Here is a 23,038-nt window from a genome sequence, read left to right as displayed (position 1 = left end):
AGAAACGATTTGCTCCTGGGTGGAGTTCGGGAAGCTCGTCTGCAATTGTTCGGCATACGACACAGCGTCACCCACTGTAGCGAAAAGCTTCTGGCCGCACTTGACACCCTGTTGTACTGCTGCGCTGGCGGTACTTAGCTGACCGAATATCCCCGACGTCGCGGATCTCAAAGCAGCATTGGCGACAGCTTGAATATTGCCGATGATATGCAGGGCGCAATCCCCGTTCTGCTGAATGCATTCGAGGCCACACTCCACGGGGTAGTTGATCGGACACTCAGCCCGGCATGCTGCAACTTTGTCTGAGGCGTATCCCGCTGAGCAAGTACTGGAGATGTACGTCTTGCGGTAGCAGCCGTTGGCGGTGGGGTCAACCATCCTAACCCAATTGGGCAGGAGGGGCTCAGGTGTCGGCTCCACAGCAACCTGCGACGGGGAAGGAATGTCCGCAAAGTCAGGGGAACCTCCGCTGCTGCCACCCTCGCCGCTTGTCCTGGCGCTTACGAGAACGAGAAGCACGGCAAGCGCCTTCAGCATGTTCCTTGGTTTCCACGCTTGCATATCTTGATTTCTTGGAGAAGGTCTTTGTCGTGTGGAGCAAATTCGAGAATGAGTTACCCCTCGCTCAAAAAATGAGGACAACGTTGGCTACTCGCCAGGCAGCACACAGCGAGATTGTCCACACCACGGGGTACTACCGGATGATGCAGTTCTCGATGAGCAAACAGCAAAGCAGGTCAGCCATCTGGCGTGCAGACAGTGTCAGCCCAGCCCAACAGCGCTGCAAGTTCATAACCTTCTCCATTCGTTTCCATTGTGTTTGCCTCCGGAGAGTCTCCGAAGGCGGTTGAAGCTCAACCGACCATCAAAAGGGTTTCCCCCGGGAAGGGTAAAGATTGTACTGCAACGCTGATGTTTCCCTGACAACCATCTCACTCACTGTGAGGGAAACTCTATCCGACGTGCCCCCTTCGAACAGAAAACTCGCGGTGAGAACGATGAGCAGCAGGGTGAAGCCATCTTCGACACATGTAGGATACACGTACTAAAATGATAGAAGATTTTCGGTGCGAGCAATTGTTTATCAAGCACTGCGCGTACGAGCAGTGCAAGAGTGTGTCCAAGGTCAGCTCGGAAACGTCGACGAGTGATTACGCGGTGTTGTTGACCGACACATACGCCGAACCCCAGTTATGAAATCGTTGTTGCAAATCGATACCGCGTTTGTTATGACACTTTACCTGCTTTGCCGACGGCATTGCCGTCTTTCACAAAGTCGTAGCGTCATGCAGCACAGGATGAGCGAAAAATGTGCACCGATGCGCAGTACATGTACCGTCCTAAAGCTGGACTTTGGGGTCTCCTGCCCACTCGATAACAGTAGACACTGATTTACATTGTGATATTTTTGAGCGAATCGTGAATAGAAAGTGCCTTTAAGCTAATCTTTTGACGGCAAGTTCAATACCGGTATCTGTATATTGTTGATTGTTTTGGATAAAGATTGTACAGTACGTGCTCATTGAGCAGAGCAGCTTGTCGGGAAAAGTTTTTTGCTATCACGATGTGCAAGCTGCTCATCAACTTGAATTGCCACCGACAGTTCCACGATGAGCCTGTCCCGATAGAGAAGTGGCCGACAGAAGTGACCGATAGCCGCACCCCATTCCTAAGTTAGGAGGTGACTCCTGGTCAGTCCACTTACAGGCATCCCCGGCAAATTTACAACTGCAACCAACAATGTACTCCTGGGTGGACTACATGTACACATACTTGCAACTTACAGTTCCCGTCCCATGCGTTAAGTTGTTGAAGTTCGCGACTATCAAACTTCAACTATCTGGCTTGACAGACCAAGCCAAGAATCGTCATCTGACAGACCACGATTCCCAACTCAACTTGCGAATAATTGAAAGCAAAGCTAGCATACTATCCAATTAACAAATTAACAGGCATGGTGAGTTAATTAAACTCAAGCTACTTCGAGTTGCATTATCGGGTATATTCTGCAGCAGAAAATGCAGGAAATGCTGATCGGCTCAGCTGGTACACTCAACAGCGCTCGCAACTTTTCATTGTACTCCTTTCTCTACTGTAATGGTGTTACAGCAAGCGCTCGCGTGACGCGTGCAATAGTTGTCCAGTGTCGGCTATGTTAGAGCTTTCATCACCAAATAGTACTTCGAAGTATCTCGCATTGGTTTTAGTTTTTCTTGTCCAATCATTGCTCGTGCTTTTGTAGCATCGCCCACGATTGGCTAGCACTATTTCCGTTTTGTTTCGCTTATTTTACCGATTCTTGACATTAGGAACCAATGGGCCGGGGCGAGTACTACCGCAACAAGTACGGCGGCGGCGGTCGTGGCCGAGGACGTGGTGGCCGCGGAGGCGGCTACGAGCGTGGCCATGGTGGTGGCCACTTAAGCACGCCGCTGGCCACCGCTTCCTGGCAGCAGCTGGGCAGCATTCTACAGGAGCTGCACAACCGCAACTACGGCGCGTACCACGATCTGCAGCGTGCGTTCGAGTTCGAGGACGTGGCCGGTGGCCTGCGCTTCTCGCTCGAGTTCGACCACATCCAGGGCGATCCGTACGCCAGTCCATCCCGGGCCCACGTGACGGTCTCCGCTGGCTCGGCCGCTTTCCCGGCCGAGATGCACGTCGACAAGACGCGCAATGTGACCCTGTGTGACTATTTGACGAGGGCCTTCGCGGCCAGTGCTCGTCAGGCCGGGGCCGATGCTAAAACTGTCAGTAATTCGTGGCAGGGGGCGAAAGGAGGAGATATCTCCATCGATGCCCCGGGCCAACATGTCATCGAACGATCCAGTGTCATGGTGCTGACCAATGGAGACGTAGAGGCCAGATTCAATATTAACTTGCCAGCCCGTGGCCGGAGCATCTGTGGGGACTGGGCCTACACGATTTTGGTGGACACGCTGCCGACATTGGTGGAGCGTTCGTTGCTGCTCAAGAGTCTGGACGTGGCCCACGTGTGGGAACATCTGCACTCGGTGGAGGATCAGGAGACGCTGAGAGGGATGATGAAGGGTGCGGGACTCGTGGGGTTCGTTCGGGATGGAGCAGTGCTGCCACGACAGTCGGGGGCGTCGGATCTCCCGCTGAGCAGTGACAAGGCCGTTCCTTTCAAGTCGCCCAAGTCGTTGAGCAGATCGTTCACGTTGCCGAACTGCGGCGTTGTCACGGGAATGGGGATTCCGCAAGGTGTCACGTTGTTTGTGGGAGGAGGTTTCCATGGTAAAAGCACTGTGCTCAAGGCGCTGGAAGTCGGTGTGTACAACCACGTGCCGTCGGACGGACGTGAGCTAGTGGTGATGGATCCGAACGCGGTTAAAATTCGCTCGGAGGACTCGCGCAGTGTGGTGTGCACAGATATCAGCGCGTTTATCGATAATTTGCCCTTCAAGCAGGACACGACTCGCTTCTCCACTGCTGATGCTTCCGGAAGTACGTCTCAGGCTGCCAACATTGTCGAGGCGCTGGAAGTGGGGGCGACGACCCTGTTGATCGATGAGGACACGTGTGCTACCAACTTTATGATCCGTGACTGGAAGATGCAGCAGCTTGTGGCTAAGGACAAGGAACCCATCACGCCGTTCATATCGAAGGTGCGCGCGCTTTACACCCAGCGTGGCGTCTCGTCCGTTCTGGTCATCGGCGGCGCTGGAGACTACTTCTCTGTGGCGGACAATGTCATCATGATGGACTCGTACGAGCCGCGAGATGTGACCGCTGAAGCGAAGAAGATCGCGAGCGAGCATGGCGAGATCCGTCAAGACGCTACGTTTGGCGAATTCAAGGCTCGTATTCCACTAAGTCGAGGCTTTGAGGTCAATGGCAAGGTGGTCTCGCGCGGGATTGGCAAGATCCAATACGGAGAGGTACTGCACATGTGAGTTGTGAACCGGGCTTGAGCACGCGCTTACTTTCACGGCTGTTTGTGTGTTTGATGTAGGTGGATTTGGACCTGAGCGCTGTGGAGCAGATCGTGGAGCCCAGCCAAGTGCGAACCATTGCCGATGCTATTCTGAAGGCCCGCTCTTTCATGGACGGCAAACGCACTCTGGAGGTACGGCCAGTAAATGCAGAATTTACTTGGAGGTTGATAATATGCGCTCATTCTTGTTGCTGCTGTGCATTTTCCTCGTGCAGGGAGTGCTGGCCATGCTAGAGGCCGAAATGGACCGTACGGGCTCGCTTGACGTCGTTGGTACCCACAAGAAGTCTGGATTCTACACCCGTCCTCGTAAGCTTGAGGTAGGTGCTGCATAATTGCTGCCGCGGGTTGTGTGCTTGGAAACGGAGGCTGATTTGCTATTCGACGTGTGTGTTTGTCCAGTTGGCAGCGGCTATCAATCGCCTGAGAACTGCAGTGATGACTCAGTAGAGTGGTGGTGCCTTGCATGCCCGATGCTTTCCATTAGTATCATTGTGCAAACAAATTTTCTGCAGAGACCAACGAGTCCAATTAATTGATCCACCAGCACTTCCAAGCGCATATACATTGTACTTTGGTCTAGGTTACAAGTGTGGTGGTGCGTAACGTCCAGCAGCCTGCGCAGCAATGAATGATCAGCCACTCACCACAATTATAACGGGAAATCCCAGACGTCGTGAACGTGTGATTGAAGCAAGTGTCCAAACAATCAAGACACTGAGTCGGACGCAAGCATCCTAATCCTTGAAGGAGTAAGAAATGGTACACGAGAGACGCCAAAGTGGAAGTGGAGCGACTGCTGCCCTCATTTTCCCATCATGTATTACTCGTGGTGCTTCTCCAAGGACTCGAGGGTGTGTTACTACGTGGCTAACCCAAATGAATCTAGGCTGCCGTTCCAAGTATTGCTCTGGACATGAATCCTCGTCCTTGCCAAGTCCCTCAGCACAGTCCGCTCTGGCTCTAATACAGCAAAAGATGGAGGCAGCAATGTTCGTACTGGAGGCAAACATACAGCTCGCAATCACCAATGCCGTTATTGCTCATGATCATGGGCTTTGGTAGCCAAATTGCATACATTGAGTTTTAGTAACAGCGTACATGTACTCCGCTTTCATGTTTGAGATATCCACACCTAAGTCGTTGCCTCTCACGATCATGGGCTTTGAAAGCCAAGGTCGCTCGCCGTACCACAGCGCCAACGAACTATTTTCATTCTTCAATTTAACGGCGATCAGCAGCGTGCAAGGCATCCGAGATGCAGCTCTACCATGTCGTCGCGCTTGCGATGGCATTAGCAAAACCCTCGACCGCGTCCAACCTAACCTGGTCCACATGCGCCTACTCTACCTATGCGCCAAAACCAAAAACCGGTGGCAGGCAAATTGCAGAATGCGCAATGTACACTGCGCCGCTGTGTTACCCTGGGATCTGTGAGACGCCGGACTCTGTTAACTCGACGGTCGACGTATTTGTCAAGCGCCTTCCAGCTCTGCAAGGAGACCCCGAGACGACTCCCAGCGTTTGGCTTCTTCAAGGTGGTCCGGGTTTCACACCCGCGTTGTGTAAGTGCCACTTGGAAAATCGAGTATTATAGTGTCTAAGTGTATTCATGTGCTCTGTCTGGGTGATTGCAGTGGACCTGCCGATGGTCAACCTGTACGTGGAATTGAACGCATCTGTGAACGTCTACACGATGGACTACCGCGGGACTGGTAGAGGCACGATGTTGACGTGCAAGACAGCTAAGAATTCGTCCAGTGCGACGGAGATAGCACAATTTCCTGAATGCGCCCAAGAACTACAAGAGACGTACGGCGACCTCGCGGCGTTCTCGACTACGAGTGCCGCGATGGACCTTGTGACGTTCATCTCCGACCACGGAAACGATTTTAGTACGACCGTGTACGGAGTGGGGTACGGCACGGTGTGGGTGGAGCGAGTCATTCATCTTGATCCACCGGAGGTGACGGGCTATGTTTTGGATGGCGTTACCACGGCGTCAGGGGCTTCTCCTGACAAGATCTTCAACGCATCATCGGCGGACACCGATTTTGGCGAGGTTAGCGATGCCCTTCTGGCACTTTGTGTCGAAGACAGCGTGTGCAGTTCTCGCTTCAAAAAGAAAGGTATCCAGGCATCGATCCAGCACTTGTTCTCAAAGCTCGACAAGAACCCTAAATCGACCTGTTCGGAGCTGATCAAAACCACGAAGAGTGACATGGACGAAGACCCGCCATCGTTCGCTCTGCGGTATGTGCTGGGCACACTCGTAATTGGTACAGGTACACGCACGCTTATTCCACCGGTCGTCTACAGACTGCTTCGCTGTGCGCCAAAGGATGTCGACGTTTTGAGCTTCCTCATCTCAATGGTAAATGACGGTCTGGATACCGAGCAAGATGCTCTCATGTCGGGCGTGCTCGACGCATTTATCACCTTCTCCGAGATGTGGGAATCGCCAGCATCACCCGTTTTAACGCTGAAGGCAGAATTTGAACAAACAACTGCTAGTGCTAGGGCGACTTACGCACAGATACCGCAATACTGCTCTAGTTCCAAAGAGAAATCGCCGACGTGTGACAAGCTGAAGGTTGGCAACTACGAAGGCAACGGCATTATTTACGAACGAGATGAATACTGGAACAAGGCTGCCAAGATCCCGGACCAAGCCAGCGTGCTGCTGATGGGCAGCAAAATGGATCCAATGGCGCCCAGCAAGTATGGCGAGTATTTGCTCGAGGTGCTTGACGGTGACAATAAGGAGCTGATCACTTTCGACTACACCATGCAAGGCTCGCTCGTTGATAGCAATTCATTCGACGTTATGTGTGGCATGACAGTGCTATCGTCGTACGTGAAGGGCAGAGGCGATCTGAAGAAGCTGAACAAGGCGTGTGTCGATGATATGCCTGCGCTCAACTGGACGATCCCCATTGAGATCCAGTATTTTTTCTTGGGCACGGACGACGCGTACGACGGCGCCTTTGACGCCAGCTTAAGTGATTCAGTTGCTGCGGTAGACGAACGCTGACAATTTGACCGGACTGTGAGATGATTTGCGGTCCGATATGCTGAACAGCCAGGCTTAGGTGGGTTTGAGGCGAGTGTGGGGAAATAACACTTCAGGAATACATGAAGTGATGTATTCATTTGTACTGGTAGCATACACAGAAACTACCCAAGGCATCTACGCCGAAGGCTTCCGATTTCCGCAGCAAGGCCGATTCAAGATCGCCTGTTGGTTTAGCTTGCACGGCCCCATTGTTCGCTCTGCTGTCTACCACATCATTTCTACATGTTGGAGACTTAAAAGTAGTTCTACTGACGCACATAGTTTGACGAAGAAGTCGTTTGTCCATATCTTCGTTTCTTTGAAGGATCAAAACAATGTTGATGGCTCTAATGTAGCCATCTTCTAGTTATTATCCGCTCTGATTGGTCAATAATCACCATTCAGCCTAATGGACGCGACGCTAAAGCTCTCGGATGGTGCCTTCGCCGTCCCTCGGCGGCTGTTCACGGGCCGCAAACGCCGCCCCGAGTCCCCCAATGCCACCAATAGCACTCAGTTCTTCTCTGCAGATGAATTTGCAGCATTTTCAGTGCGCGGGGACGCCCACGAGTCGCGTCTTTATGGGGACCTGGAGACCCGTCGACGGACAATTGTCACGTCAAATGTCGCGAGTTCCAAGCGGAAAAGCTCCTCAGCGATGAAAGTCAAGCGAGAAACAAAGCACTTGGTGCATTTGCTGGTGGAGGCCATCGAGACCGATCGCATCCAGCGCCCAGAGAAAATGTCGGAGTTTGACAACGGGAGGCGCCGGGTGTCAGGGTTTTCCGTGGCCGAACACGAGCAGTACCTCATGTTGCAACACAAACTCTTCCTGGCCCAGCAGGTGCGGGATATATGACTTTTGACTATAGCCGAAGCGGTGACGTGGATGGAGAAGCTGACGGAGTTTTGGTGGTGGGTTTTTGGTTTCTGCCTGAAAACAGCGAGGATTGCCGGAGGTGCTCGCACTTTCGAAAGATGAGGCGAAGCAGTGGGAACAGATGAAGTCTGAAGTTAAGAATGAGCAGGTGGGGAATTGAAAGTGTGTAGATGTGCTAGAGTCTCTCTGACGTGACTGGGTTTGATATGGCAGATGACGTTTTGCAGGATGATGGCGAGAGGGCTGGCTGCAGAAGCCGCTGTCAACGAGGCTCACGTCCCGCAGTTTGTTGCATCGTGGGTACGTTGTGTTGCTATAAAGATGGAGTTATGAGGAATCTAGTTTTGATTGAGGATGTGTTTTGACGTTGCTGGAGCAGTACAAGGTGATGCTAACGCAGTGCTGGAACGATGTTTATCGTCTTTATCCGCGGTGGTTTGAGCCGTGTGTGGCTGTTCACCTGCCTAGTGGTGACGCTCCCAGTGATAATGGGTCTGCTGTCATTAAAGCTAAGGAAGTTGCCTCACGCGGTAGGTGCTGTGTGATTGATCCCAGGCAGCTTGTATCTGGTCAGCCTCTACGAACCTCTCTGGGTGAAGATGGAGGCCTGATGCTGGAAGTTGTATCTCCACGCCAGGCCATCTCGGCAGATCCACAGGCTGAGAAACTGATGGAGCAGTACGACTGCGATATCGCCGTGTCTTCATCGACGTTGGTCACACTCTTCGACAGTGACACATCAGCTCACTTTGCTCAGGTGGTAAGTTACATGTCGAGAATTTCGGACAGCAACGGGTTTCGAGTATTGACTAATGAAATATTTTCTTACGCAGCCAACAGATTGGGGTGTTCCCATGGAGAGCCGGGCGATCATAGTGGGAGGAAGTGGAGAGGCGAAAAAGCGAATTTTCTTGGATCGTCCACTGCCAGGAAGTACCCCGAGCACGCGAAATAAGATTGCAGAGGCTGGTCGAGCTGCGCTTTTGTCACGTTTCGAGGTGAAATTGCCGGAAATCGCAACACAATGATCCCGACTAACGTCAATGCCGTGTTCCTGATGGGTGCTGCACAGGTTGAGTCTATCGCCGAGGGATCTACTGGTGGGCGAACAGCGTACCACATCTGGCAGCTGGAAGACAAGCGGATACTTGTGCGCAGTACGACGCAGGCGTCCATGAGTACATCGTCACGTTCTCCACCTGGAACAGCAGGTGGGCCGGCGTCCGAATCAGACAAGAAAGCTGCACATGAGCAGCTCCACGCAGTGCCTTTGAGTGTTTTTGTCAAACCTGATTACCATTTGCTTGGCATCGAGGAGCAGCTCACGACAAGTGAGAGGTGCCGTTTCTGGCTTCATTCGTGGCTTCGCGGTGGTTCCACGGTACTCGTGGCTCGAGTCAATCCCAAGAAGGATGTTGTCACATCCTGGACGACGTATTCTCCAGCGTCACTGATCTACGGAGACAAGCAGAGCCTCCCTCTCGAATGCTTTGAGTGAGTGCACGCATAGGTTTCTTTGAGTGAGCCATTGGGCTGACGTATGCTTGCTTTGTTGATGCCAGCCCTGCGTCAAAGTTTCAGTGGTTGTCTACGTTGTTCACTGCGTTGGGGGATGTCCCAGTAGGGAACTACGTCCTACGACCACAGGATGCGGTCGGTCCAAGCACGTTCGGTAAAAGGCGTGACGGTGTGGAAGTACTGATGGCCACTACTGAGCCTGGACTCGAGACGCCTGTGGTCGATTTGTATTCGTTCATGCCGAAGACCAACGCACCAGATGAAGGACAAGCAGCAGCCTTGCTGCCCTCCGATCCAGCGTGTTCCGTTCTGCCGGCGTGGAATCTCCGCGATCGTATCCCGTACACATTTCAGACAGGCACGTACTGCCTGCCATTCTTCCTGGAGGGCATGTGTCCGAGCATTTCCAAGGGGGAAAGCTGCGACCACATCCACCTCCGTCTGCCAAAGCAACACGCAGGCTCCAAGAGCTCGGTGAAGACGAAGCGGTGGAAGTTTGAGAACTACACCAAGGTGCTGAAGAAGGCGACGCGAACGAACTTCGAGGTGTTGAGTCGGCCGACAAGGGTCACACTGAACTACGCGTTTTGTGGCGAAGAGAAAGCGCCACCTTCCGATCCGAGCACTGCTTCGCTGTATGCACAAGCGCACTGCCCCAAGCCTCCAGGCCAGTGCTTGCTGCCACACTTCACGCTTCACCAGATACTGGAGCGCCTCGCAAACGAACTTTTACGGAAGGGGAGAGGGAAGCGCCGAGCACAGAAGAACAACAATCGCCAGCAACACAAGCCCCTGGGGTGGTAGCCGGATCGGTGGGGACAAACAGCGAGAGACAAGAAGAACGAGAGCAACGGATAGTAAACAGTTAAAGTAGTATGCAAGCAGCATGAGCAAGAGACTACAAAATCTTCTTATCCGCTCCGGTGTTTGTCGTACGCTTGCCGGTGCTGAGTCTAGAGCTGGCCGGACAGCAGCGGCCGCCGCTGCTGCACGCGCGGCTTGTCAACCTGGCGCAGGAGTTTGAAGATGCCCGTACCCAGAGGAATCGGGATACCCATGATAATACACTCGCTGACGCCCACAATGGCGTCCGTGCGCGAGTGGACCGCAGCGTCGAAGAGGTGGTCCGTGGTCTTCTCGAACGACGCAAGCATCAGCACGCTCTCCCTCATTTTGGCGATACCGAAGCGCGTGATACCCAGCACCTCGCCCTTGAACGTCATGATATCAGACAGCAGCATCAAGTGACGTCTGTCGATACCGATACCGTACGCGCTCATGATGTAGTTCACTTCGGAGCTGATAAGCTCGCGCGCTGCCTCAATCCCCAACGTCTTCTCCACCTCGACAATGTGGTTCGAGGTTGTGTGCAGACCATCCACGCCTGGGATGCCCATGACTTCGGCAAGGCCGTAGCCCTCAACCAGCAAGTGGAGAGACTTGGCCGCGTTCGCATCCTGCTGCTCTTCGTAGTTGATCACAGCACGGTTCACCGTCGGAATACCCTGCACAATCACGCCGGGCAGCTCCGCCTTGAGCGCCTGCAGAGCGAAGTACGCACCGCGTGTGTCGCCCTTTGCGCCCTTGTAGTTGGGCGGCGCCAGCAAACGCAGCTTATCCGGACAGCGGGCGTTCAGTAGCACGTGCTGCTCCTTCAGCAGTCGCAGGACACCACGCGGGCCCACGCCAACAGCGTTCAGGATGCTGTTGCGCACGGATCGCGCCGTAACATTTAGGTGCAACTGCTCGATGGCAGACAAGTCCAGCTTCACCGAGAGGTACGCCTGGTCGCGCGCAAACACCTCCTTGATGTGCACTGCGATCTCGCCCAGCGTCGTCTTCTCGATCCGGCCCTTCACAATGCGTGCAGAGCGCTCATCCGTCTTGCACACCAGTGCCGCCGTAATAATGGGCGTACTAATGACCTTCGACGCATTGATAATTTCTTTGAGACGCGGTACACCGAGCGTCACGTTCATACTGGCAACACCGGCGAAGTGGAACGTCTTCAGCGTCATCTGCGTACCAGGCTCTGAGATGGAATGCGCGCCAGCAGCACCCACAGCCTCGCCGGGCTCCATGCCGGCACGGTTGTACTTGTACAACGAAATCTCCAGAAGCTTCTCCACCTGCTTCGTCGTGATACGACACACGTTGTGCGACAGAAGCCACGCCGCCTCTTCCTTCTCCGCAGTTCCGTCCTTGGCAGCGCGCTTGATCCACTCAGTGCGAGCCTTTTTCGTTTTAAAGCGAGTGCGCTCCCATTCCGGCAGACCCACCTTGTCCAGCCCCTTGCTCTTGTAAGTGGTCAGATCCAGGCTCATTTCCTCATCAGATTCCTCCGTGTCATCGTCGGACTCAGCCTCAGGCTTCACAAGACGGCGACGACCATGAGGCTTGGCAAGTTTTTCGAGCTTGGTTGCAGTTTGGATCTTCTTCTCCTTCGTGCCTCCAGCTTCAGATTTGGGTTTGAGCACACTAGCAGCCTCATCGTCATCGAAGGCTTTCTCGAGCTTCGAAGCGTACGTCTTCACCTCCTTGTCCAAGGAGTCGAGACCACAGCCCGTACGGTTCGCCGCAATCTCACTCGCAACAGAGCCCAAAAACTTTTCGATTTCAATCAAGAACTTGCGTCCGGTCGGCAGAATGGCCTGGAATTGCGGGCGCTGCACAACCTGCTTACCCAGGCGACGCAGCTCGAACGGAAGCAGTGCCGGGGACTCGCGGTCAGGCAACGTGTTGCGAATGTGTTCCAGTAGGCGGTGGAAATCAACCGGTCGGTCATCTCCTTCCATATACGCCGGGTTCAGTCCATCATCACCGTAAGTGAACTGCACCACAGAACCTTCAGAGTTACGCACAGTTTGGTCGTACTGGCACGACAGGTCCTCCAGGGCCTTCATGAGACGGCGAGCCATGTAGCCTGTTTCGGCAGTTTTCACAGCCGTATCGACCAGACCTTCACGCCCGCCCATTGTGTGAAAGAAGAACTCCGTCGCCGTCAGACCGCTGTAGAACGAGTTGGCCACGAAACCCTTGGCAGAGGCGTGCAGAGCGTGCGGCAGGAAGTGGGGCAACGTGCGGTTCACAAAGCCCTCGGGGACACGCTTGCCGCCCACCGACTGCTGACCCACACACGCCATCATCTGAGAAATATTAAGCGCACTACCCTTCGAGCCACATTCAGCCATGATACGCGGGTTGTTGTGGAACGGCAGCGTGCGCATACATTCGGCACCAGCAGTCTCACGCAGCTTACCGAGCAGACCGTTGAGTTCACTCTCGAGTGACTGGATGGCATTACAACCGGCCTTGAGTGACAGCTTGCCACGACGGTATTCCTCGATTGAGTTGTTGGCAGCGTCGTAACCTGCCTGCAACAGCTTCTCCTTCTCCTTAGCCAGCTCCTCCGACGGAGTCACATCGTCAATGCCGATCGAGAATCCCTTGAAGTTGCCTAACCAGCGCGCGCAGAGCTTTGCCAAGCGGTTCATGCAACGGGCGGCCTCATGAGAGCCATGGTCACGGATCAAAACGTAGAACAGACCCTGCTTACTGCCGTCACCCAGCGTCTTCTTGCCCAGGTTACCGCAAAGGAGCTCGCTGTTGCGGAAGCAGACGTAGCCGTCCTTCCAGCACATGTATTTGTCGTTCGTGTAGTTGCGCTCCTTGAGCTCCAAGTTCACCAGAACCTTCGTCTGCGAGTTCGGCTTGACCAAAAGACTGATCACCTGCTTACCCGTCCAGAGACGCACCGGGAGCACGATCGCAGGCGGGGGCAGCTCAATGTGTTCGTTTGCGTCGCTCATGATGGAGATCACCTGGCAGAACTGTTCGCGGTTGAAGAAAATGTTCTTCTGCGTCAACAGGTAAGACGCCGTAAGGAAATCCTGAGTGGCTGCGACCAGCGGCTCGCCGTTACGCGGCGTGATCAGGTTCTGCTCCACGCCCATCAACATGATGGCCTCAGTACGTGCTTCCTCCGTCTGCGGCAGATGCATGTTCATTTCGTCGCCATCGAAATCGGCATTGTACGGTGAGCACACACACTCGTTGAAACGGAACGTGCGCCACGGCATCACCTTGACGCGGTGAGACATAATGGACATCTTGTGAAGCGAAGGCTGACGGTTGAACAGGACGATATCGCCATCTTCCATGTGGCGCTCCACAACATCACCGATCTTCAGCTCGTCGGCCAGGCTCGCGCGGTCACCGTACAGTAGGTTCTTCGTGAACTTCTGGCCTTCAATGCGGATGATATTCGCGCCAGGGTGCACGTTCGGGCCGTTCACGACGCACTTGCGCAGCTTCTCAATGTTGTAGCGCGTCACCCTCTCCGGGTACGTCATCGTCTTGGCCACATGCTCGGGCACACCCACCTGATCAATGCGTAAGTTCGGGTCGGGCGAAATAACCGTTCGACCCGAGAAGTCCACGCGCTTTCCGGACAAGTTGCCACGGAAACGACCCTGCTTGCCCTTGAGACGCTGGCACAGACCGCGGATGCCGCTCTGGGTTCCAGGCGGCTTGACGAGCCCCGGCGTGTCACCGTTCATGAGCTGCGCCACCTGAATCTGCAAAAAGTCCCAGTCCTCCATGACCATCTTGAGCGACGCGCCCTTCTGCAGCGCCGCTCGCAGCGCAAAGTTCACCTGCACGATCTCCTGGAGCTTGACGGTGATGTCGTCCTCGTTGCTGCCCGTGCCTCCGTCCATGGCCACGGACGGGCGAATGCACACGGGCGGCACCAACACGGCGTTCAACAGCAGCTTCTCGGGGCGTCCGCTGTCCGCGTCCACCCACAACAACTCGCAGTCCTGGTCCGGGATCTCCTTGAAAAGCTGCTGCACCACCAACGGGCTCAGATCGTCCTGCGCCTTGGGCAAATGGGCTCCAATCTCGGGGTTATTAGCCTGTGCCTCTGCAAACTGAGCCACGAACACGTTGCGCAGGTCGTGCGTAGCCTTGGCGCGGTACTTCTCGTGCACCAGCTTGAGCGTGGTGCTCGTGACCTTCCTCACGGTGCCGTTGATAGCGTCACAGTACGGACACTTGACCGTCTTCTTGCAGAGCGTCGAGATCTTCTTCCGGAGGCCCACAAGTCTCAGTACATCGGCCTTGGGGTCTCTCATCCGCCGCAGGAAAACCTCCCTCTCGGTCGGTGGCAGCAGCACGCGACTGCAGCTCTTGCAAATGTTCTGCAGGATCTCCGTCACGGCCTTGAAGTAGCCGATGTGGAACACCGGCAGCTCCAGCTGAATGTAGCCAAAGTGGCCCACGCAGTCCGAGAGCTTGAGGTGACACGTGGCGCACGTGTCCTTCTTGTTGCTCACGCCCAGGCGCTTGTCCAACACGCCGTCGGCCGCCGGCTCGCGCGTCTGCAGCTTGAACAGGTCTTTGCAGTGCACGCGCAGCTCCGACATCTGCATCATGTCCACGTCCGAGAGCAACCCGAAGTTCAGGTGGCTGATCTTGGCCGGACGCGCGTTCTCCAGCACGAGCTGCTTCACCAGCGGGTTGCGCCGCTCGCCGCGAGGGCGCCCGCTCTGCATGGTGGACGAAGGTGATGGCGAGGCGGATTAGGCTATGGCTGGACAGGGACTACTGGCTGAAGCGAAACCTGCGAGAATTGATTATGTAGCCATCTTGGGAGACATGATAATGTAGCCATATACGACGTTGAAGAGCTGCTGCTTTATTATTTGAGCAGCATCGCTGCTTTCCACCTACCTACTACGTGCTCGTGCCGCGGCCTCAAACTCGGCCGTACAGCTCCTTCCTCTGCTGTTCGTGTCGTACGGCCGACAGAATCATCTCAAAGTGGATGAAAAAAGCACGATCTGGCAGTTGGCAGCGTTGCTGCATTCATAGAACACTCCTCGGGATCAAGGGTGCACAAGCTGCTGCTGCATCTGCGCCTGCAAGGCCTGCTGCTGCTGTAGTTGCTGCGCGGCGATCTCCTGTGCGTGTTTGGCACAGTGGCCGTTCTTCTGTGCCCACTTGGCACAGCCCGGGTATTCACAACGCTTGCCGCCGCCGTGGCCACGGCAGAACCCGCCCGACTGGCAACTCTTGGTGCACCCCTCGAATTTGCACCGCACGCCTCCACCGTGCTGCTTGCACAAGCCTCGTGACTGCGCAGTCTTGGGGCAGCCCTCGACATTGCAGGGCTTGCCGCCACCGTGGGCGATGCACAAGTGGCCAGTCTGAGCGCTCTTCATGCAACCTTCGACCTTGCACCGGCGGCCGCCACCGTGAAGCTTGCACATGCCTTTCACCCGCGCTGCGTGGTTGCAGCCCAGCGCCGAGCACAGCTGTACCCCATTAGCATCCGTCTTGATAGGCTTGCCATTCTGTGTCGATATCCGCATTTGTTGCTGTGGATGGCCACCTCGCATCTGCTGCTGCTTCTGCGGGAGCAAGGCGGCCCCAGGCTGCATGAGCATACTCGGGAACTGCGGCATCGGCTGGCTTGCGCCCACGTATCCAGGCGCAGACATCATGAGCCCGTTCTGTTGTTGCTGCTGAAGCAGCGCGTTCTGATAAAGCTGGTTGTACTGCTGCTGCTGCTTGTGTTGCTGCTCCTGCCGCTGCAATTGCTGCTGCAAGATCTGTTGTTGCTGTTGCTGGTACGACACGTTCTGCTGGTTCATCATGTTCATCGTAGGCAGCGACCCAGGCCCTGCCTGGCCGTATCCATTGTGCTGCTGGCTGTCCATGGCCTGTCCGAAAGTCGTAAAGCCCGGAATGCTGCCAGGTCCTGGGTTCATCTCCGTGTAAATCGATCGCGACGGGTTCATCAGCGTCTGCGTGTCCACAAAGCCCGCCGTAGGAGGCTGCGACGCCGGCGCTCCATTGGCTGAATTCGGCGCACTGGTCGTCACTGTGTTACCAGCCGAACTACCGTTAGATCCGTGATAATCCAGCAGATTATCCAGATTATCCACTTGCACGACGTCGTCGCCTCCGTAATCCTCGTTATCAATCGCCGACACGTCCGTCTCAATAGACTCGAGCGTCCTGGCCAAGTGCTGGAAGCGGAAACTGTCCTGACTCGTCATGGGTTTCTGGATGGCCTGGTTGGACGTGGCGTTGAGCATGGCCTGGATGATCTCAAAGCTCGTGGTGCGTGTGCCCATGCCGCCTTGTGCACCAGCTGCCGCGGTGTTCGCGCCCGTTTGTGGACTGGGCGTCATGAAGCTGCGCATGAGCTGCAGACTCGAGAGCCGCTGCAACGTACCGGCCTCGCAGTCCTTGTACACCTGCGTCAAAGGCTCGGGCGTGTTGCTCGCGAACGAGTTGTCGATGAAGCTCAGTAGATGGCGCAGACTCTCCTTCTTCTCCGTCATACTGAAGTCGTTGGAGCTCAGCAGCTTCTTGAGCGACGGCTTGGCGTTCTCTGAGTTGACGAGGAAGCTGCTCCCAGAACTCATGGCGCGCGCGGACGGCGGCGGCTGGTCCAGCAGACAGGCCAGTACGTCCTGGATGCTGGCCTCGCGGTGCAGTGGCTGGCGCTCGCTCAGGTTGGACGTGCGCGCCAGCTCTGTCTTGACCATGGCCAGGTCTCCGCCCGTGAGTGATACGGGCGCGTTCTGCTCGGCGGCCGCCGCGAGCCGCGTCTTCATCTGCGTCCAGTTGGCCAGCTGCGAAGGCGAGAAGAGTGACGTGTCCACACAGTCCATCATACTGCGCAGCAACTCCGGGTTCACACCAGGGACCTCCTGCGCGGCGGACGTGGGGACGGGCGGGGGGTGCGAGCTGCCTCCAGGTTGCGCCATAGCTGTAGCTTGAGCTGCCAGAGGTGCCTTTTGATTGTGTTCCCCCCCCTTCATTGTGCGTGATTCTCTGTGGTGTGGTGGACATAGCCACATGTCGCAGAAGGTTGAACATGGGCCGAGGGTATAGGGTGATGGAGGGCGGACGTTGGCCGTGGTCCACGATGCCATCACGATGGTGTGCGGCCATCACAGTACTGCGGCGGCGAGGCTTTACATGCAGGAAGGGAATTGGATTTGACCGGGTTGCACTCGAGTCGAGGTCTGTCTGTTGCTGCTGTCTGTTGCTGCTGCATCTTGGTCTGTTGCTGCTACATCTTGGCCCACTTCAACTTGCATGGCGAATCAAATGCCGCGTAGCCATCTTAGAGCTGCTCACCGAAAAGCAAATTGTCGGCCAAACTGTGAACGGTCTATTCGTACTGCGAGGGCTATTATGGGCTAGTGATCACCGCGGCATCCTTTAACTTTCTCTGCACATTAGCTGCCACGATGGACCGCTTGGAGCGCCTTCAGCAAATGCTGTTGACACAGACTATACCTGCCACGATCGACCTGGACGAGCTCCGAGCGTTGATGTTCAAGGGCATTTCGGAGGCAGACATCGCTCTTTCAGATGATCAATTGAGCGCAAACTCGACTATCTCGTCGGATCACATTCGAGTGCTGGCCTGGCGCGTCCTGCTTGGTGTAGTGAAGGGCGACCCACACGAATGGCCCGAGCAGCTCAAGAACCGTCGATCCGATTACGACAGGTGGAAGCGCAACTTGGTGGGCGGAACTTCCTCTCGTCGCGGTGACGGTGCCATTCGAACGGAGTCCGAACACCATAGTGACGTTTTCCTCATGAAAGAGATCGAAAAGGTGAGGTCCTCCTCGGTAACATGGTCGTTAGATGCAATGCCTTACCGTGCGTCCGATAACAGGACGTGTTTCGCACCCGCAGTGAGCTTGCGTTCTTTTGGAGCGGAAGCATCGCGATGCAGCAGATGCTGTACATCCTGTTTGTCTTTGCCAAGCTGCATCCAGACGTCGGGTACGTCCAAGGCATGAACGAGATCCTCGCCCCAATCATTTACGTCTGCAGCACAGATTTAGCAGCTAACAGGGCGTCGGAAGTGGAGGCCGACGCGTTTCACTGCTTCGCGTCCGTGATGGCGTCGCTGAAAGTTCTCTACGGTGGGTCTCCGAAAGACCTTCTCAACGGCGCGGATCTACAAATGTCTCGATTCGCACAACTGCTACGGCAACACGACCCCGCTCTGTGGCAGCACTTGGTACGGCAGTCGCAGCAGGCTTGTATTGAGGAATTGTGCCATCTAAACTTGTGTCGTCCTAGAATTCGGTGGGCTTGACCCCAGACCTGTACAGTTTCCGCTGGTACATGGCCCTATTAGCCCGCGAGCTCTCCATGCCAGACACGCTTCGCATCTGGGACGCATTGCTCGCCGACCCCAAGCGCTTCAGCTTCCTACACTATGTCAACTGTGCACTCGTTCGCTCCCAACGCCGCTTCCTGCTCGGACATGGCTTCACTGCGGGTCTCAAACGACTGCAAAACCTGCAGTCCTCCGACGTTAACCTCGACATCTCCCAGCTCCTCCTCACCGCCGAACAAATGCGTCAAGTCGATCGCAACTTCGACGCCGCTCACACAGCAACACCGCACCACGACATGTAGCCATCTCCCATATCTAATTCTCCACATCCCCGTAAATAGAAGCCGCAATCTGTCCAATAAAAGTCTCCCGGACCTCCTCTTGATGCCTCGAGGCCGCAGTCGCAGTGCGTCGCCGCCCCGTCATCGCCACCGTCGTCGCAGTCGCTCACCGCCGCATCGACGCTCCCCGCGCCGCTCCGAGCCGCGGAATTCCCACCGAAATCGGCGCAGAAGCCGCAGTAGAGGCCGCGAGATGCCCAAAAAGAACCGCATCCCCGATAATTGGGCTGATGTGGCCAAAATGGGGACAATTGTAGGTACTTCCAGGTTTCTTCCGCTCCGGGTGCCGCTGGACGACACGTATCTGCCCCAATTCAAGACCAAAAATGACGAAATTTGGTCGCCAAAAGACTTCTTGACGACCCAGAAGGACCAGGAACTCAACGTCATGATGATCATCGACCTGACTAATACTTTCAAGTATTATGATGGAGAAAATGAGTTTAAGGACTCGGGAGTCGAGTATGTGAAACTCAAAATTGAGGGTTTCTCGGGGCCCCCAGAAGCCAGGGATGTGGCCAAATTCACTAAGATTGTGGATGATTTTCTGGAGAAAGAGTCCGAAGGAGTCGTTGCCGTACATTGCACACATGGACTTAACAGGACGGGATACCTCATTGTCGACTATATGGTGAAGAGGATGGGCTGCACGGTCACTGAGGCCCTGGAAGCTTTCAAGTTGGCGAGACCCCCTGGACTCATTAAGCACATGTACGTCGAGGAACTGTACAAGCGACTGGGGGTGAACGAGGACGTGCAACTACCCAAACTGCCGGACTGGGCTAGTGCCAAGTACAGCAACAGAGAGACACCAGGCAAGAAAGGCAAACATCGCAGCCGTGGAAAACGCGGCAGTCGTGGAAAACACTTGAGGTTTGATTCCAAGGAGGACACGGTTTCGAACGAGGATGAGGTGGTTACGGCAGCTGTTGAAGCCGAGAGTTGAGCGCGTGTTGAATGACGCCGCGTCGCCTTTTGACGAGAAGCTCGCGAGTTTTCAGGAGCTGCTGAAGTTCACGAGTGAGCACGATGGACTGCGGATGGCCAACGAAACGAGTGGTGAGAAGGTCGTTCGTGTGTAGAGTCGTAGCGATAATATACAGTGGGGGGTGGCTCACCTACCTTTGTGTGTATCAGTCGTACGCAGACACGAATTCGCGCCGGTTGCTCGCGTGGCTTCTTCTCCAGAATTTGCTGTCGCAGTGTTGGAGGCATCACATGCCACTCGTTGTGGTCCTTTTGATCTAGGAGTGAGCGCAACGGGATGGTGGCTTCACCTGCTACGTCTTCTCGCTTGGTGTCTACTACTTGGATGCCAAGTTCTCTCTGCACGGATGGTACTGCCGTCAGTTGGCATCGAAACTCCCACACAGGATTGCGATCCGAGATTCGCAGGTCTGACTTGAACACTTCGGCGGCTTCGAGCACGGAGGTTGGCCTCAAGAAAACGCGCACATAAGGATCGATCTGCAAGGTGCAAGGGGCGATGTCAGACTATTCCATCTGCAGGTTGTTCGGTTGCTCACAACGTACCATGTCGCCAATTCGTGGGTCGCGATATGGCAAGCTCTCTGCTTGCTCAACAAAGACGTCGAGTGTAGCGAGACTTGTGGCGCTCGCATCTCTCGAGACGCCGTTAGCCGAGTCAAAATGCTCGTTTTCTGCTGTTGTCTGCAGTTGATCGCAGAGTTCCTGAGGCGAACAACGTCAGTATCGTTAGAATTGCTCCGGTGAACTAATCTTTTCGACCACGTGATACCTTCAAAGTTTGTTGGAAGGAACTGCATTCGTCTTCGAGGTCTCCTGGCAGTTGATCTGGTGGCGGTCGAAGTTTTGTTGGAGCGATTCCTGACTTCATTTGGGCTTTCGACTCGGTACGGACCACCTTCGTGTTGGTCGCCTTTTTCTTCTTTGCAATTCGGGGCCGCAGAGGGTCTGCATCAAACCAATGTCGCCCAGAGAAAGACAGGATAGTGAGAATGGCTGCTTCAGGGATAAAACGGGATTGTTCGCTGTCGCGAAGCTTGTCGACAGCATCCTGGATTTCTAATAGCAACGCTCGACGCTCATCGTCGTATCGAGAATCTGCTGCTTCCATCGCCGAAAGTCTTCGCATGAGCGTAGGCTCGAAACTACTTCCACGAACATCCTGGTCGTAGCGAACTTTCGCCTCGACACATTTCCGTTGCAGCACCTGCTTCAACTGGGCGAGGTCCCTGCGCACAGCAACTCTTTCGGCTTCGTACGTTCCTCGCTGCCACTTGCTGATGAGAGCGTACACGAGGGAGACCTGTCGAAACTCTATCGGAAACAGAGCTGCGTTCTCACTTGACCAGATTTGACACGCACGCTCCACAATTTCTCGATTTGCCGCATCTTTCAGACAGTCGAAGACAGTCTCACCCTGCGCGTCCTCGACGTGAATTCGAGCACCTACCGAAGAAATGAGGTGAGCTGGCGGGAATTGTGAGCAAGATGTTTCTTACCATAGCGAAGAAGTTCTTTCAGCACAGGCGGCTTTGCGCGACTGGCAGCCTCCATAAGCGCTGTTCGACCGGTTTTGACGTGCGCGTGGTTAACGTTCGCCCCGCTTGACAACAATCGTCGAACAACCTCCAGGTGCCCGCTCTGACACGCTGCTAGCAGAGGAGTCAATCCCATCGCCTTGAGAGATGAAGCAAAATCAGTTAACGCCTACTCACGTCGAGAGAGTGTACAAGAAGGAGGGTTTTGCCTGCAAGAGCAGCACTTACGCTTTCTGCGTCAACACTGAAGCCCAGATCTAGCAGCTTTTCGATCCGGTCCAGGTTGCCTCGCATCGCTGCCTCCCGGATGGTCTCCACGTTCTCTTTCTAGCAGCAAAGTGTGGAATCAAAATCACGACAATGGTTTCAACCAAAACTCAAAGCACCAACGCACCTTCTTGCCGTCGTAGAGGTCCTGCAGAAGTTGTTGGTTGTCCTGTTTCAGCTTGGTTTGCCTTTCCTGCCGAGTTCGACTCTTCTCGTCCAGCGAGTCCTTGTCAAAGCGACGCATGGCACGTGCAATCTTCCGGCGATGTCGAAGCATCAGCTCACGCTTTTCTCCCTCGCACTTCTTTTTAAACGCCAAGCTCTCTTCGCGCTGCTGGTGGCGGTCCTTCAAACTCAGCTGCGGATTTATCCCAGCTTCGCCTTCGGGTTTGCTCTCCAGTGTGTTGACGTCCTCATCAAGTGTGGAAATAGTTGGAGCTAGCGCTTCCACGGGATCTCGAGCTGCTAGAAGCAGCGGCTTCTTCCAGGACGACAGACCCGTACGCAAGTTGCAGTAGTAGGCCAAACCACTCACAGCATCCCAACATTTCAGGTAGGAACCGTTGGCCAGCTCCACCGCCTGTCGACGTGCACGACGCGCTCGGTACAAAGTCTGAAGACGCACCACCAGCACTTCAGTCTTCTCATTCACCACAGGTGTCGAGTCGTCAACCATTTTTTCCTCCGCGTGCTTTAAATTTAGTTTTAGGCCTCTACATTCCCATCGCTGGGAGAACGGCCCAGCGTTGCCGTAGAACGAGCACTCCAGTTGCGCGTCGATGGGCACCAACTCGGCCTTAAGACTGAAGGCCTGGCGTAGAGCAGAGGTCTGATGCCCCACCACTTTCGACACAGCAACCAAGTTTTTGACAAGATGTCGAAAATTGAACGGATACCGAGGTACCTACCGCTCAAAACAGCGCTACCAAGCCACTTCAACAGCGAAGTTTGCGGCCTTTTCGATGTAGCGTTATCGTGTAGCCAATATTGTTGATATGGTGCATAATGGACCGACTTGCTGGTTCGAAGCACTTTAAGTCGATGCTCTGCTTTGGTGAGTTGATGATTCATTCAGTTTATTTTGCAGCTCAAACTGCTCATAATTTACACTTCCACTCTAACTAACTTTCACTATCTCTAATATGCGAGAGCACCTCTCACAACATCTAACTCACATTCAGTCTCGCATTCAGATCCAAATGTCCACCTTGAGCTGCGTGAGGCACCCACAGCATCAAGGACCCACCCCCGGTGCCCGGAAGACCCAGGAAACCCGGACGCCAGCGATCCAGATACAAAGTCCGGCCACCCATCGCTGTGACGTTGGACTTCCACTG

General features: G+C 54.9%; 7 protein-coding genes across 7 annotated transcripts; 4 read left to right on the top strand and 3 right to left on the bottom strand.

Moving 5' to 3' along the window:
• Positions 1-2,315: 2,315 nt before the first annotated feature.
• On the top strand, positions 2,316-4,408 carry KRP23_5492 (uncharacterized protein; the record flags this gene model as incomplete). The annotated part of the gene is made up of 4 exons (XM_067890563.1): positions 2,316-3,902; positions 3,977-4,090; positions 4,174-4,278; positions 4,361-4,408. The coding sequence occupies 4 exons, from the start codon at positions 2,316-2,318 to the stop codon at positions 4,406-4,408; spliced, it is 1,854 nt and encodes a 617-aa protein (XP_067747100.1).
• A 3,014-nt stretch (positions 4,409-7,422) lies between these two features.
• On the top strand, positions 7,423-10,215 carry KRP23_5491 (uncharacterized protein; the record flags this gene model as incomplete). The annotated part of the gene is made up of 8 exons (XM_067890562.1): positions 7,423-7,857; positions 7,958-8,041; positions 8,107-8,193; positions 8,273-8,423; positions 8,493-8,653; positions 8,727-8,891; positions 8,966-9,387; positions 9,456-10,215. 8 exons carry the CDS (start codon positions 7,423-7,425, stop codon positions 10,213-10,215), a joined length of 2,265 nt encoding a protein of 754 aa, XP_067747099.1.
• Positions 10,216-10,364: 149 nt separating this feature from the next.
• Positions 10,365-14,966, bottom strand: KRP23_5490 (DNA-directed RNA polymerase III subunit RPC1; the record flags this gene model as incomplete). The annotated part of the gene is made up of 1 exon (XM_067890561.1): positions 10,365-14,966. The coding sequence occupies one exon, from the start codon at positions 14,964-14,966 to the stop codon at positions 10,365-10,367; it is 4,602 nt and encodes a 1,533-aa protein (XP_067747098.1).
• A 202-nt stretch (positions 14,967-15,168) lies between these two features.
• KRP23_5489 (uncharacterized protein) lies at positions 15,169-17,192 on the bottom strand (the record flags this gene model as incomplete). Its single annotated transcript, XM_067890560.1, has 2 exons — positions 15,169-15,273; positions 15,735-17,192. 2 exons carry the CDS (start codon positions 17,190-17,192, stop codon positions 15,169-15,171), a joined length of 1,563 nt encoding a protein of 520 aa, XP_067747097.1.
• A 489-nt stretch (positions 17,193-17,681) lies between these two features.
• KRP23_5488 (TBC1 domain family member 13) lies at positions 17,682-18,870 on the top strand (the record flags this gene model as incomplete). The annotated part of the gene is made up of 3 exons (XM_067890559.1): positions 17,682-18,053; positions 18,116-18,466; positions 18,529-18,870. The coding sequence occupies 3 exons, from the start codon at positions 17,682-17,684 to the stop codon at positions 18,868-18,870; spliced, it is 1,065 nt and encodes a 354-aa protein (XP_067747096.1).
• A 232-nt stretch (positions 18,871-19,102) lies between these two features.
• Positions 19,103-19,855, top strand: KRP23_5487 (mRNA-capping enzyme; the record flags this gene model as incomplete). Its single annotated transcript, XM_067890557.1, has 1 exon — positions 19,103-19,855. One exon carries the CDS (start codon positions 19,103-19,105, stop codon positions 19,853-19,855), a length of 753 nt encoding a protein of 250 aa, XP_067747095.1.
• Positions 19,856-19,923: 68 nt separating this feature from the next.
• KRP23_5486 (Ankyrin repeat domain-containing protein 50) lies at positions 19,924-22,377 on the bottom strand (the record flags this gene model as incomplete). Its single annotated transcript, XM_067890556.1, has 7 exons — positions 19,924-19,943; positions 20,028-20,376; positions 20,443-20,601; positions 20,669-21,342; positions 21,396-21,573; positions 21,663-21,761; positions 21,829-22,377. 7 exons carry the CDS (start codon positions 22,375-22,377, stop codon positions 19,924-19,926), a joined length of 2,028 nt encoding a protein of 675 aa, XP_067747094.1.
• Positions 22,378-23,038: the final 661 nt, after the last annotated feature.

This window comes from Phytophthora ramorum (assembly GCF_020800215.1).
Source record: "Phytophthora ramorum isolate Pr-102 chromosome Unknown Phyram_PR-102_s0004, whole genome shotgun sequence".
Taxonomy (NCBI): domain Eukaryota; phylum Oomycota; class Peronosporomycetes; order Peronosporales; family Peronosporaceae; genus Phytophthora; species Phytophthora ramorum.
Note: the sequence above shows the minus strand (reverse complement) of the source record. Positions and strands in the feature narration are given on the sequence as shown.